A 13,753-nucleotide genomic window follows, 5' to 3' on the forward strand; every position below is an offset into this window, starting at 1 on the left:
AACTTTAAAAATACAATTGATTTAATGCTAAGAAGATTGAAGGTTGAACTCATAGAGTTCAAATACTACATCGGTCTCTGCCCCCACCCCGACAACCCCCTCCCCCACCCAATAAGAATAGTTGAAGTTTACAAAAGTTTATAATTCAGTTGTGTTAAAGTTAACGTCTGAAGCTGAAAATCAGGGGCCTAAGTTTCCAAATTCAAACTTGAAGCTTAAAAATTAGGTTTTGGCGGAGCCCAACTCCAAACAAGAAGGTTTAAATTTGAACTTTGTTTTTTTAAAAATTCAGACTTTCAGGTATTAAGTTAAGTTATGGTGGAGCTCAATTTCAGACTAGGGTTTGAAGACAAAGAAGAAGAAAGGTAAAATGAATGACAAGAAAGAAAGGTAAAACTAATAGTAATGTTGAATCTCGAAAATCCCATAAACTCTTAGAATATTCACAAACAGATCATCTCAAAATTTTTATAAACTCATGGAATATACACAATATTATAACTAGTAAAAAAGTACATTGTCCGTTGGGAAATAATAAACCTTCCACAATTTTTATAGGCGGAGCTGTAGCTGGCAAAGGGTGATCGATTGGCACCCTTTGAGAAAAATTATAGTGTATATAAGTTGAATGTTACATTTTTTACATATATATTAAACACCCTTTGAAATTTTTTATTATATATAGGTTATATTATTTTTCATACATATATATGGAACAATCTGGCCCTCTCCCAAATCCAGCGTGAATATACGATGCTTTGTACCGATCTGTCCTTGTATATATGAAACACTATAGCGAAATTCCTAACTTCACCTATGCTTGTATGCCCTTCACTAGGTCCTACTCGATAGAGTGTAGGGACATGTATGAAATCAAGATATGTCAAATTTAATCCACAAAATTTAACTTTAATATTTCTGAAAACTTTCCCATATCCTAAGAAGTAAGAACATCTGATATCAGAGTATCCACGCACAATTTGGCACAATAATTCAAAATTCTCTGCTGCACATCTGAAGCAGATTTAGCCCATGTTATGTGAGCAGTAAAGGTGTAATACAAATTCTGTAGGAAATTTAAGGAAAATGTTTTTGAGTATCTTGGCTCTAACGATGCAGTTTCCATTAGATTAGGCAAGGTCAGCAATATATTAAGTATAGTTTCCCTGTTACAGTCTTAGTAGCAAATAAACACGTAATTAAAGCATATCCTACAGAATGACATTTATCAGATGAATATAATGGAAACGTATTGATAATGCCAAAATAATTCTTGGTCTCATAGCTTGTCTCAACTCCCTTCTAATTGTGTCTATAAATGCTGCAAGGAGGGCCATTGAACTAATACACTGTTAAAAAAGATCTTAAAATTTCATAATGTTTAAACAACCATTATACAATGTCCTAGAGTACATACATCATCTTGGACGTTTAGCGCCAAGGGGAAAGGATACTCGCTGAGGAGTACCTTGAGGCACATCTGCCTTTTCATGAGAAACACTTGGATTTTGGGTTGGGGCTGGGTTGGGATCAGCACTTTCTTCATCCTCCTCCGTTTCTTCTGATTGGCTAATTTGCTTCTTTGCAATAGCTAGCTGATAGTTTGGGTTGATCAATGTATCTTGTTCAGGAGGGAGTGATACTCCAGGCCCAGCAATTGATTTCGGCAATGGGATCTTGTTTCTGTTCCTAGCCAGCTCCAGTAGGACCTGATAAGCGAGAGATTATCATAATTTCTGAAGAGTAAGAATTTGAGCAGAGGACGAGTGAGGTTGCTCAAGTAGAAACTAGAAAGAGTACTTCCGTCCCAACCAAAACATTGGGAGTTAGAGTTACCAATGAAGCAAAGTCGGAAAGGGCCACCATTGACTCCTAGAAAATGGGGCTTTTTTGGGGGGTGGCTGGGTTTGGTCTACCTTATCATCCCTCCCCCACCCCCCCACAAAAAAAAGAAGGGAAAAAATACATATATGCAGGGCAAATTAAACATCCAATACCAAGTGCATGTTGGTTAATAATTAAATTAAAATTTTTAATTCATCCAACAAGAGGTATCTATAAGTATTATGAGGCAGAAAGTGTCACATGTGGAAAATGAAGCTAGTTCTGTCAGATAGCTAGAGAAGTCGGGCATAGTACTGCCAGTCGCTTGTGAAATAGAGTCGATAAGAATGAATAACAAAAATTAAAACATAATTCATAGCTGGAAATGTTTTTATATAAGAAGTATTTAACCAAATCTTTCTCAACTCTGTATGAAAGGAGTCATACCCAATAAGTACTAGAGTACTCAAGTAAATAGCTAAGAACAAGGTAGTTTCGGAAGAAAATAATACCTAAATATGTAACTTGATTTTTGAATATCTTTTGATTTATGATAGCTAATGGTCTAACTTCATTTAACTGGAGTACTCTACACGTATTCAGTTTGATTTGGTCAAATCGTCGTTGTTTATTCTGGTCTATGCAGCCTTCTTTTTGTGATTATCCTAGGAAATTCTCAAGGCGGGATTAAATGTTATTTTTCTACTTTTCTTCTTGTTGTCTTTTAATCAATCTCCTGATAATACTATGAAGGATAAAAAGGTTAGCCAGCTAAGCATCACAAAAATGATCCAGACGAGCAAAATTTTTCAGACCTCAAATTGCCAGAACCCATTCACCCCTTAAAGTTTTGCAGAACTTACAGCATCTTCTGTTCTTCATAAAGCTGAAAATTTTCCACACAACTAACCCAACATTCAGCCACCAATCGCTCCTCATCAATTCCTGAAAGCCATGGTAATTAACCACATACCATTGCACCAAATTATGACCTAGAAATATAGGTTGTAATAGTTGATATTTTTTCATCTCTCCAGTGAAATCTCTTTTTTGTTTTGGGTTCCAGTGAAATCTACAAGTGTCACAAAGGAACCATATTTACTGCAAGCCTATCATATTAGCTACTATATAATCCTTCGTTTCGGTGTCTTGTTTTTACTTTTCCTTCCTAGATAAGAGAAGGCTAAATATTATCAATTTCACCACACACCTAAGAGGTCTCTAAGAAAGGTACGAATCTTACACCTCGGAATAATGAATTATCAGCACAACAAGAAAGGATCTGATAAGATTTAGTACCTCCCGCGGCGGGGGTTGTGAGAAGCTGAAATTAACTTTCGACTGAATGGCAAGTTTGATATCATCAGAGTTAATGGCAGCTTTCCCTGCATGCTCTGAGTAGACCTGAGCATCTGAGAGTACATCAACAACATACCGATACCACAGTTCTAAGAATTGATGAACAACTCGAGGCTCAAAATCATCAACACCCATTGATTTTAGCAACGTTTTCACAATCTTTGCATCCCTTGGCAAGTCCTCTTCTCCGCCTTCAGCCATTTCTTTGAAGGTTCAACCTTACATAGAGCCAAAATTCAACTTCAGAGTCGTTTCCTACACGTCAGTAATGCCTCTTTAGTGCTAACAAAGAATAGCAGAAACAACCTACTGTGGATTCAGGAATCTAGCTCACAACTGGCCCAAAAATGTGCTACTAATCATCAAATACCAAAAAGCTTGATCAAGCAAATGACAAGAAGAGCAAAACCACTTATTTTAGTTATTAGTATACCTGGAAAAGAACCAGCACCTGTTATAAAATCCAGTCTACTATTTTTTTTATAAGTAAGAGAATTCTATACAACAAACCGATCAGCTTGGGATTGAAGCATTATTGTTGTAAGAGTATTTCATATACACCAGCTAAAGTAAGCACTAAATTAGGTTTACTAAAGAATTACAACTCTTCTTTTTATGCTCGACCGGATAACTCTGACCACGAAGGTTTAGACAAAATGCTCACAAATCAAGGTGTACAAAATACTCAAACTTGAAAGCAAAACTTTTACAACCATTTGTTTTTTTCTTATTTGCGTATATACTCTAGACTGAGCAGAAGAGATTGCAGCAAAAGAGACTAGGTTACTCTTTAATGAAAGAGAAATTTGAAAGAGAAAGAGAGAGTGTGTGTGTGTGTCGCCGGTGGAAAGGGAACTCACCGGAGAAGTCGCCGACGGTGCTGGGATTGACGGAAGAGGGCAACGGCTTGAGCGAACTGGAAGAGATTTCGATTTGGGGATTCGGAAAATACTACTCCTACTAGTTTTGACGGGTTTAACAATTGGAGGAATTTGAGACCCATTTTTTTTTTAATTTGACCCGATTTTAAAATTTTAATTATCAAACTCGTTAATTGAATTTAAAATTTACAGAAAAAAGGAGATAATTTTGAAAAATTTCGATCATAAACCTGCAATAACATTTATATATATATATATATATATATATATATATATATATATATATATATATATCATATCTATAAGAGTAAAAATAAATAAATTTAAAGTTAAATTATTTATGCGACATATTAATATGGTGGAAATGACACCAGGTAGCTACTTTTGAGCATGATATTTAAAATATATTCATAATTTATAATGTATTTAAAAATTAGCCAATTCGTTCAAACTTCAGGACACGACGTCCTGAAGTTTAAACCTTTAGATTCAAACTTCAGGACATCGCATCTTAAAGTTCAAAAATTATGTCCAAAAATTCAAATCTTATGTCCTGAATTTTAAATTATCAGTTCAAAAATTCAGGATAGTTAGCCCTGAATTTCACATTAGCAGTTGAGAAATTCAGGACACTTAAAAATTAGCAGCTTAAAAATTTAGGACACTAAATCTTGGATTTCAAATTAGCAGCTCAAAAATTCAGGATACTTCGTCTTAAAATTTGGACAAATTGGCTTATCTTTAAATAATATATTTTAAATAACGAGCTTAAAAGTGACTATTGGTGTACTTCGCCCATCAATATGTGCTAAAGAATGAATTCTTATTTTTACCATTCAAATAGGACTCATGCCTCTAGGCTCTAGCTAATGGAGCCCAAAAAAAAAAGTCATTAAGAATTTATTTAGAAAACGGAGTCTCGTTTTTTTCAATTTGACTACCTTAAATATGTAATAGGAGAGGTTTCCCAGAGCAATTGGATTTTAGTACTTAGAAAATGCTAAAAGGAAGTCATCAACAGTCATTTTAACAATTCAGTGCCTAAAGCAGTGCACTGAATTTAGGTGTAAATACATTGCTAATATCCATCAAATATGACATGTTTTATGTTTTAAAGAACAATTATGGTAAATGATTGAAGCAGCGCACTAAAAACCACTTTAAAAGAAGCCACTGCAGCTAACTTCTACTTGCAGCAGAAGCTACATTCCACTTGGCTTGAAAATTTGATATGAAACCAAAAGAGTTACACAAGCTTAAGCATTAAAACGGAAAGTAATTTGAAATGTTTCTTCCAAAACTGAAAGTTCCATCTCTTCAATTTGAGACGAAACACTACCTTTAGGGATCATTTGGTACGAGGGATAAGGGGTAATTAATTCCGGGATTAGTTATCCCGGGATTGTAGTATTTTTTTTTATCCCCATGAGAAGGTGAGATAACTAATCCCGGGATAATTAATCATGGGAACTTGTTTCCCAACCAAATGACCCTTAGTTTCTTTCACGAGTTCATCTCTTTTTCTCTTGGACAGTACAGTGTGAGACAACTATGAGTACTGCAATCATACAAAGCATCGACACAAGTGAAGCTGCAGAGAAATGAAGCAACTTTACAAAGTACTGCAGAAATGAGATGCACTTCATATATTCATTTCCTGTAAAGCTAAGTGTAATTTGCAACAATTGGGTTGGCAATAACATTATAAGAATTTGTTCAAGTTCAAAACTCTCTTTTTCTCAACATTTAATATATAATTCCCTAATTTAAATGAGATCTAACATTTCCTAGCGATGAATTCACACGTGAATATATCATCCAAGGTCGATAAAGACCTCCCAGCACCCAAGACTGGAACGATATTTAAGATAGGCTCGGCATTTACGCTAACTCTCTGACTCATCTGAGCAAATTCATTAAACACATCAGTGAAGATTCGAGACAATGTTCTATGAGGGATATTAAGACTACTTGCAAAGTAGAGCCTGAAATTCTGCAAAAGTAGAGACCTTTGTCAGAGGGCTAGAATACTTTATCAGGTTAAGGGAATAACAGAACAAGAAAAGGTAGAGGAGGGAAGGGGTCTAGAAAAGAGCAAACTGTAAAAGAAAGATCTTCATGTTGTGAAAATTTGTGAAATAAAACAGATAGGTCAGGGAAAAGAAACTAACCAGTACATCGTCCCAAGTGAAATTATACTCCAACAGGATTTTATCCAGACGGTAAATGCAAAATCTAGCGATCAATATGACTTGTTCCTCTTCAACAGGACCATTAGACTTAAGATCGGCAAGACCTGCAACATTGGCGTTGGAGCAGATCTTCCATGCAAGCTCTTCAGTAACTGAAAGAATTGCTGTGCACACTTTCCCATAAGCAACACATTTCTGAAGGCAAACGTCATGCCATGTTTCATACTCAAAGCCCCAATAACCTTGTTCCATGGATTGATATTGCATGGCATGGTCACTTGGAGCCGACATATACTCCCCAGTGTAAAGCATGGGCTTCACTTCAACCAGCGCTCTACATAGAGGAACTGTACTCAATAAAATGTTTGACGAGAAACACAGATAAATAACAGGTCATTTTGTTCTCAGGTCATACTGACGGGAAGAAAGACAACATAACCATAATAAGCAGCACAAATACAACAACAACAACAATTCAGTATAATGCCACTAGTGGGGTCTGGGGAGGGTAGTGTGTACGGAGACCTTACCCCTACCCTGGGGTAGAGAGGCTGTTTCCGATAGACCCTCGGCTCCCTCCCTCCAAGAACTCCCCACCTTGCTCTTGGGGTGACTCGAACTCACAACCTCTTGGTTGGAAGTGGAGGGTGCTTACCACTAGAGCAACCCACTCTTATCAGATACTCGACTACATTACAGAGGGAAATAAAACAACTATGGCAGATACTCGACTACATTACAGCTAACTATCCGCATCACGGTTCTTGGAAGCGCTAACATTAGAGTGTCATTTTATACTATGGTCTATGGAGCACCCCCAACACAAACTACCTTTTTGGCAGATCAGGAACAAGAATATAGAGGAAAATTGGATCTAGGACTATGGACTTCTTTGCGCCCTCAGCATGGACCGACTTCATTTGATTAAGAAGTGCTTTTGTCTTGTTCTGAACAACAACTCTTTCTGACGTGTCCATGGATGCTGAACAATATATGACAAACACTATGGCTGATGTAGATATTGAACAATTAAAGCTGCTAGCCACTGCTTCGCTGTTTTCCAGTGCCTGTTCAAGTTCATCAACCGGACCTCCTTCACAAAGCACCATTGTTGCTGGGTCAAGCCCCAGCTGTCCTGCCATGTGTAATATGTCATTGTGCAAAGTTGCCTGCAACATAGTGATGTGGTAAATCAATCAGAAGCATATTTTCAAGATGATTCTCCTGATAGCAATTGAAACTAGAACTATCTTTTTAGTTATATGCTTTAGACCCAAGTAAGAATCAAGACACTAAAAATGATAACCGCGTTATTGCAGGAATGATATGAATGGTACAGTATTTAAAAAATCAGTACCTGACTGTACGGACCGATACAGCTAGGGGCCCAGCAAGAAATGCTTTGTACATGCAAGACCTTTTTAGTAAGATCATTTGCCACTAAAACTTCAATATATGCCCTCCCTAAACCAACTAGCAACAGAGGGAGCTCAATGGTAGACCGTGATGGTACACCAAAACGACACTTCTCCTGAGTGATATATCTGACATAGGTTTCATTTGCCACTGCAAACTCATCCATGTTGGCAATATAAAGATGGATGTACAGTACATTTTCCCAGGAGGAACCATTTTCCACGAGCAGAGCTTCAATTCTCATTAGAACAACCTCCAGATCTTCCCATAAATCTGGCAATCACAAGGCTAAAAGCATTGAAAACTACAAAGATACAGAGGAGATATGAGAGGAACTAGATCAGAGAGAGAATTCAACATATAGCACAATACCAGATACGATTCCACCTACAACATTAACCTTCTATAGTAACTCGTATGTTTTTACCTGCTGAATTTTTACACGAATCTTGAAGCCAGCAAGAAATAGAAAAGATATCATCCTTCATTGTTTTTGAAAATTTGAGCTCCTCCTTACTGACATCTGGTTGCTTAGAGCTTATAGCAACAAATTCGTCAACTGCTTCACCTTCTTGGTGGGCATCTCCTTGCACTTCAAATACTTTATCCACGTTCCCCTGGAAGACATTGCTGACTTCATCAATGGCATTTGAAGATTTTGACTCCATCTTCTTTTCGAGATGGAATGCTAGGGGATGGACGATGCCAACAGGGGCTATGGCATCTGAAGAATGCAAGACAATTTGAAATTCATCCAGCATAATCCGCGCATTCTGCGAGAGTTAAAAAATAAGACATGTGAGAAAGCAAGAAAAGGGACGTAACTTTTAAACACTAAATCATAATCTGTCACATCATTTTTACTTCATTTGACTTTTGAAGGTCAAATTGAGCTATGATCAAAGCCGTTTCTTGGACTTTGCAAACGCAATTCCGCCCACCAAAAATAAAAATGAATAATAGACCCCCACAAAAGATACATAACTAAATGCATAAATATGTACAATCACATTATCAATATTCAATTTGATTTATGAAATGAAACCTAAACAAAAATCATGGAACAGATGGAGTAGAATGTTCCCCAAAGCACTGGTAATACTATATTAATAACGCTAGATTTCTTTTTGAGACCATATAGTGCAACCATATGCTTCCTGCCTGGGGGGGGGGGGGGAGAAAGAGAGAGAGAGAGAGAGAGATGAAATACTTGCTTTAAACAGAGGGCAATCAAGGGTTAATGATTCATATTCTCCACCTTCACCACAGACATTTATTCCATATAACCTGCCAAAAACAGACATAAAAATGCGGGAAAACTGAAGTAAAATAATGCCCAAATATTTGCTAACTGTATCATACTCTTTTAGCTTGTGGAGATGGGACTCCAGATATACTAGCTCTTTTCCCAAGTGTTTTGAGGGGTCCAATCCAATAGCAGCAACCTAAAAGATTCAAAAGTACAGCAACTAAACAAAGAGAAAAAGCATCACTTCTCATCCAATTTACAAAAAGTTGAGAGAAACGTCTATCCTGAGGTGCATTTATAATAAGAGAACACTTAAACAATTGCAAGGAGTCACTTGTGCCACACACAATGCCCTAAAGCTGAAAACAACTTTTTGGCTCTGTCATCTCTGTCACTGAAAAGATCATTAGTTTTCTTTTTAAATCTAATATGGAGTTATGAGCATGTAAACCAATCGATTGTGCAGAGATCTGACACATCTGAAAGATGAATGCTTTTCTTAAATTATATTTCTATGCTCAGCCAATGTCAAATATCGTATTTCTTAGTTGGAATATATAGAAACATAAAATTCTCAACTCTCACTTCTAGGAAATAAACGAAATTCAAAGAATTAGTATCTCCGTTTCTAGCTTAGGTTCTGGAGCAAAGAAAATGGATTTATTGCACATCTGTTTGTAAGAAGGGGGGCAAAGGTGAATTTCAGGTTTTAGAGATGATAATTTTGTTCATAACACAAGATAAATGTATGTGCGTTCTCATGTACATGCACTGACTTGGTCGTGTACCTTGTCAAGAAAACTGTCGAAAGAACAAGATAAACTTTTATATGCGAGTCAAAAGACAGCTTCAGCTAACAACTGGTGTATCAGCATCTTACTCAGCTTCTACTATAGAAAGTCCCAAACATCTTTGGTTTCTTTATTCATAGATATTAATTTTATGGAAAAGTAGGAGTTTACTTCTACTCTTTCTCCTACAATAAACTTTTAAGCTTAATCAGTTTGGTTAACAAGAACAAGTCTCCACATTTTCTCATCCTATATAACTAACATTTTGAAGGCATTGTCAATCCAAAATTTAGTTGCTTCCCTCAAATCTCAAGTCATCCACAGATTACTCTGTTCCTCAAGAAAAGGGCAGAGTGACAGAGAGGACTCCATCCCAAAAGACGCAATCACAAACCCCCACAAGTATAATGATTACATGAGAAACCTCAAATAGGAAGAGCTTAGAGATCCCAACCTTCACAATTATTGCAATAATTCCACTTCTTATCTGCGGGGGTGGGGGGACAAAAGGAAAAGAAGAGAACTTCAGATCAAACTTGGAACTGCAATGATTGATTTCCATATTTCTTGTTCTATCACAAATTTACCATTTCCTGTAGAAGAAATGATTGATCTTGCTTCCATAGGTATGCCAACGAAACAAGCCCTAACCTTGAACATACACTTTCCACTCGTAATCTCTGGTAGTCAGATGCAATTGCACCAGAAGATACTGCAGCAACAGAAGGTATCTGTCTTTTTACCTCATTCAACAATATAAACATATCTTCTACTTCATCACCAGGAGTCATCCTGTAGCTTAGGTCATGATGTCTGTGAATCAAACTAGAAAAGTTACAAACAGATATTAAGCTGCAGGTATGTTAGCTTCTTCCAACATCTATGTCTTATTCAAGTTAACAATTACATTTTTAACAGCTTACAGAGATTATTCAGGCAGCAGTATTAGAGAAACAATTATTTGCTGCCTTTTTAAATAGAATAAAGCAAACCAAAACTAAGACAATTTCACATCTCCATCCTTCTGACAAGAAATAAACTTCAACTGTCCAGTTCTCAACCCAAGTACTAAAATTTTCAAAATTAGGCAGTTGGTTGCACAAAAGATTTCCTGCAAAAGGGCTTGCCTTGTGGATCCTTGAATTCGCCTCCGGAATAATGGAAGTCCCATGCATTTTGCATAGCTAACAACTATCTGGTGCCCAACCTGCAGATAAAGTTAGCAAACATTCTAAATGAAATGGTATCAAGGAGAGGAGAAGAATATCCAATTTCATTCTTATTTAGCAAAACTTATAATCACAATTCTACTCATTAATTAAAAAAAGAGGAGATATCCTCAAATACAATAGGAGATATTAAGAAGTGGATCAACCATACTCATTATTAATTAACTTCTCCTGCAATCTAAACAATCAATGAACTATACCTCAATCTGAAATTACTTCGGCTTTGGCCATATGAATCCTCTGTATCCATTTAGATGTATTCAGGTCTCCGTCGTTCCAATACTAAATAATCTGTCTTTTATGCAAATTATGGATTCACTAGGTCTCATATTTATCTTTATATGTACATAACCGTCTAACTAGAATAAAAGGAATACTAACAAACACAGAACATAATGTAAGTGTAACATCAACTAATTTTACTGCATTATGCTTATAGCTAAGTCTGCACCGACTCTCAGAGATATTTGGTCCTTTGAAAAAACTTACCTCCATGTGATTTTAGGTCTATATCATTCCTTTTAGCATCTTTAATCATCATATTGTTGCACCTACTAACCGCTGCATCTTTAATCATCATATTATCCCCTACGTCGTACCCCTTGTACTCTCTATGAGATGTGATTATTTACTTCTTGAATCTTGTATAACCGCGTATCCGTCTTAATATCTGAACTTCTATGGCATTTCCTCTCGTGTAAGTGTAGGCTTTACAGTCCCAACATTCAAAGCATCGCTGCTCTCACAGCTATTCTATTCGTGTCGAGATATTTTCTTGGGATAAAAATTAAGTAGAGAAAGTTACTGCTTTTTTAATTAGAATCTCCAAGCAACAAACGAGATCTCCTCCAATCACAAGTAAAAAAGAAAGAAAGAAAAGGAAAACAAAATTCAACCACTTTAAGAAATTAGCAGCCTATAACTACCCAAAAGATCAAAATACATGGTTTATAAAGCTATAATCAGATTGAATTTGCACGTTAAGGTTGTTTCCCTTGAGCGTCAGTGCCATTTTCACATATATCTAAAATGAATTTCTCTGCTTCAACACCTCTTCAATAAAAACAATCAAGCTATGAGAAATCCTCTCTATATTATGCATAGAGAGAATTCATATGGTGGACTTCAAGTACTCCCTCCATCCCAATTTATGTAATATTCTTTTCTTTTTTAGTTTGTCCATAAATAATGATACTTTTCCATATTTAGAAATAATTTAACTTTAAACTTCTCATTTTACCGTTAATGAGATTGATTTATAGCCTCACATTGTTGGTTGAAAGTTCCTTCCTTTCAGTTTGTTATTATTTCTGGTACTTAGCAACCACGCCCATTGTTTTTGAAAATTGCTACTGGAAATTGTTGCTCCCTGATTCTTACTATTTGATGCTACTATTTCTCCCTTTTACTGCTCTAATTGTTACTATCTGATGCTACTTTTTCGTCTCTTTTTCCTTATTGTCTTTTGTCTCCCTCGCCTTTCTTTCTCCCCCTCTTTCTTCTTCTTTCTTCTTTTTCCCCTTTTTTTAACACCTTATCTTGAGCCGAGGGTCTATCGGAAACAGCCTCTCTACCTCTCCAGGTAGGGGTAAGGTCTGCGTACACGTTATCCTCCCCAGACCCCACTTGTGGGATTATACTGGGTATGTTGTTGTTGTTGTTGTTTCAAAAGTCTTTCTTTCTATCTTAAACTTTGTAACGAGTCAAACAACGCCACATAAATTGGAACGGTGGGAGTATTACTTTCTAACTTATACCAAAAAGAATGACACATTTTTGTATTTAGAAACAGTTTAACTATACACTTTACATTTTACCCTTAATGAGAGCCACAAGTTTCAAAAGTCCGTCTTTCTTTCTTAAACTATGTGCTCAGTCAAACAAACACATACTCACTCCGTTTCAATTTATGTGAACCTATTTGATTGTACACGAAGTTTAAGAAAAAAGAGAATGACTTTTGAACTTGTGGCGTACGATAAGGCACATATATTTTGGGTGGCTATATATCATTGCATAAAAGTAAATTGTTTCCAAATATGAAAAGATGTCATTCTTTTTTGCACGGACTAAAAAGAAAACAAGTTCATATATTTTGAAATGGAGGGAGTATAAATTGTGCTCAGTCAAATAAGATCACATAAATTGGGAAGGAGGGAGTAATAGAACGTGTTGATTGACTGAGAATTACAAAGCTAACCGCATTATCACTATGTAACAAAGAGAAGAAGAAACAGAAGCTCACAGTTTGATACATGTAGCTATCAAGCTCATCGGTTGCATCATCCGCGGGAATCAAATTAGCCAACGCAACAATCTGAAAAATTACCACAATAATAATAATAATAATAATAATAATAATAATAATAATAATAATAATAATAATAATAATAATAATAATAATAGAATAATAATGTGAAAAGCATGTAAATTTAACAAACACAAAGGTAAAGAGATTATAATTGAGTACCTCGTGACCATATTGAATACATTTCATCATGGCAAAGCAACTGTCTTTGCCGCCACTGACTAAAGCCACGACTTTCATATTGTTAACCGGCGACGAGAACTGGCACTGTTTCCGACCTGTCGCCGAGAAATGATGGCGCCGGCGAAGTAGGGTTTTTGAAATAACGGTGATTTTACGCTGTTGTTTGTCTTTGTTTGACTTCAGTTCTGTGGTCTTTTATGCGTGGATTTTTTTGGGTTCTGTGATTCGTACGTTTTGTTGGGCTCTTACAATTTTTGCAAGGATTTAAGACAGTGTAATGAATTTTGAGGAATTTACCCAAGGAAAATAAAGTTACCAACT

General features: G+C 36.2%; 2 protein-coding genes across 4 annotated transcripts; both read right to left on the minus strand.

Annotated features, from left to right (window-relative positions):
• Positions 1-1,233: 1,233 nt before the first annotated feature.
• On the minus strand, positions 1,234-4,171 carry LOC104105336 (transcription initiation factor TFIID subunit 9). Of its 2 annotated transcripts, none has more exons than XM_009613601.4 (3): positions 4,044-4,171; positions 3,124-3,438; positions 1,234-1,709 (listed from the first exon to the last, which is right to left on the minus strand). In XM_009613601.4, exons 2-3 carry the CDS (start codon positions 3,382-3,384, stop codon positions 1,419-1,421), a joined length of 552 nt encoding a protein of 183 aa, XP_009611896.1. In that variant the 5' UTR covers positions 3,385-3,438; positions 4,044-4,171; the 3' UTR covers positions 1,234-1,418. The 2 variants fall into 2 exon arrangements, with proteins under 2 accessions (XP_009611896.1, XP_070055671.1); XM_070199570.1 differs by having other exon boundaries at positions 3,124-3,401; positions 4,044-4,167.
• A 1,516-nt stretch (positions 4,172-5,687) lies between these two features.
• Positions 5,688-13,724, minus strand: LOC104105323 (diphthine--ammonia ligase). Of its 2 annotated transcripts, none has more exons than XM_033658471.2 (12): positions 13,412-13,724; positions 13,187-13,258; positions 10,840-10,919; positions 10,300-10,537; positions 10,167-10,199; positions 9,035-9,117; positions 8,887-8,959; positions 8,100-8,445; positions 7,614-7,945; positions 7,088-7,425; positions 6,236-6,590; positions 5,688-6,057 (listed from the first exon to the last, which is right to left on the minus strand). In XM_033658471.2, the coding sequence occupies exons 1-12, from the start codon at positions 13,487-13,489 to the stop codon at positions 5,842-5,844; spliced, it is 2,244 nt and encodes a 747-aa protein (XP_033514362.1). In that variant the 5' UTR covers positions 13,490-13,724; the 3' UTR covers positions 5,688-5,841. The 2 variants fall into 2 exon arrangements, with proteins under 2 accessions (XP_033514362.1, XP_009611889.1); XM_009613594.4 differs by having other exon boundaries at positions 10,300-10,525; positions 13,412-13,720.
• Positions 13,725-13,753: the final 29 nt, after the last annotated feature.

This window comes from Nicotiana tomentosiformis, chromosome 4 (genome assembly GCF_000390325.3).
Source record: "Nicotiana tomentosiformis chromosome 4, ASM39032v3, whole genome shotgun sequence".
Classification (NCBI taxonomy): domain Eukaryota; kingdom Viridiplantae; phylum Streptophyta; class Magnoliopsida; order Solanales; family Solanaceae; genus Nicotiana; species Nicotiana tomentosiformis.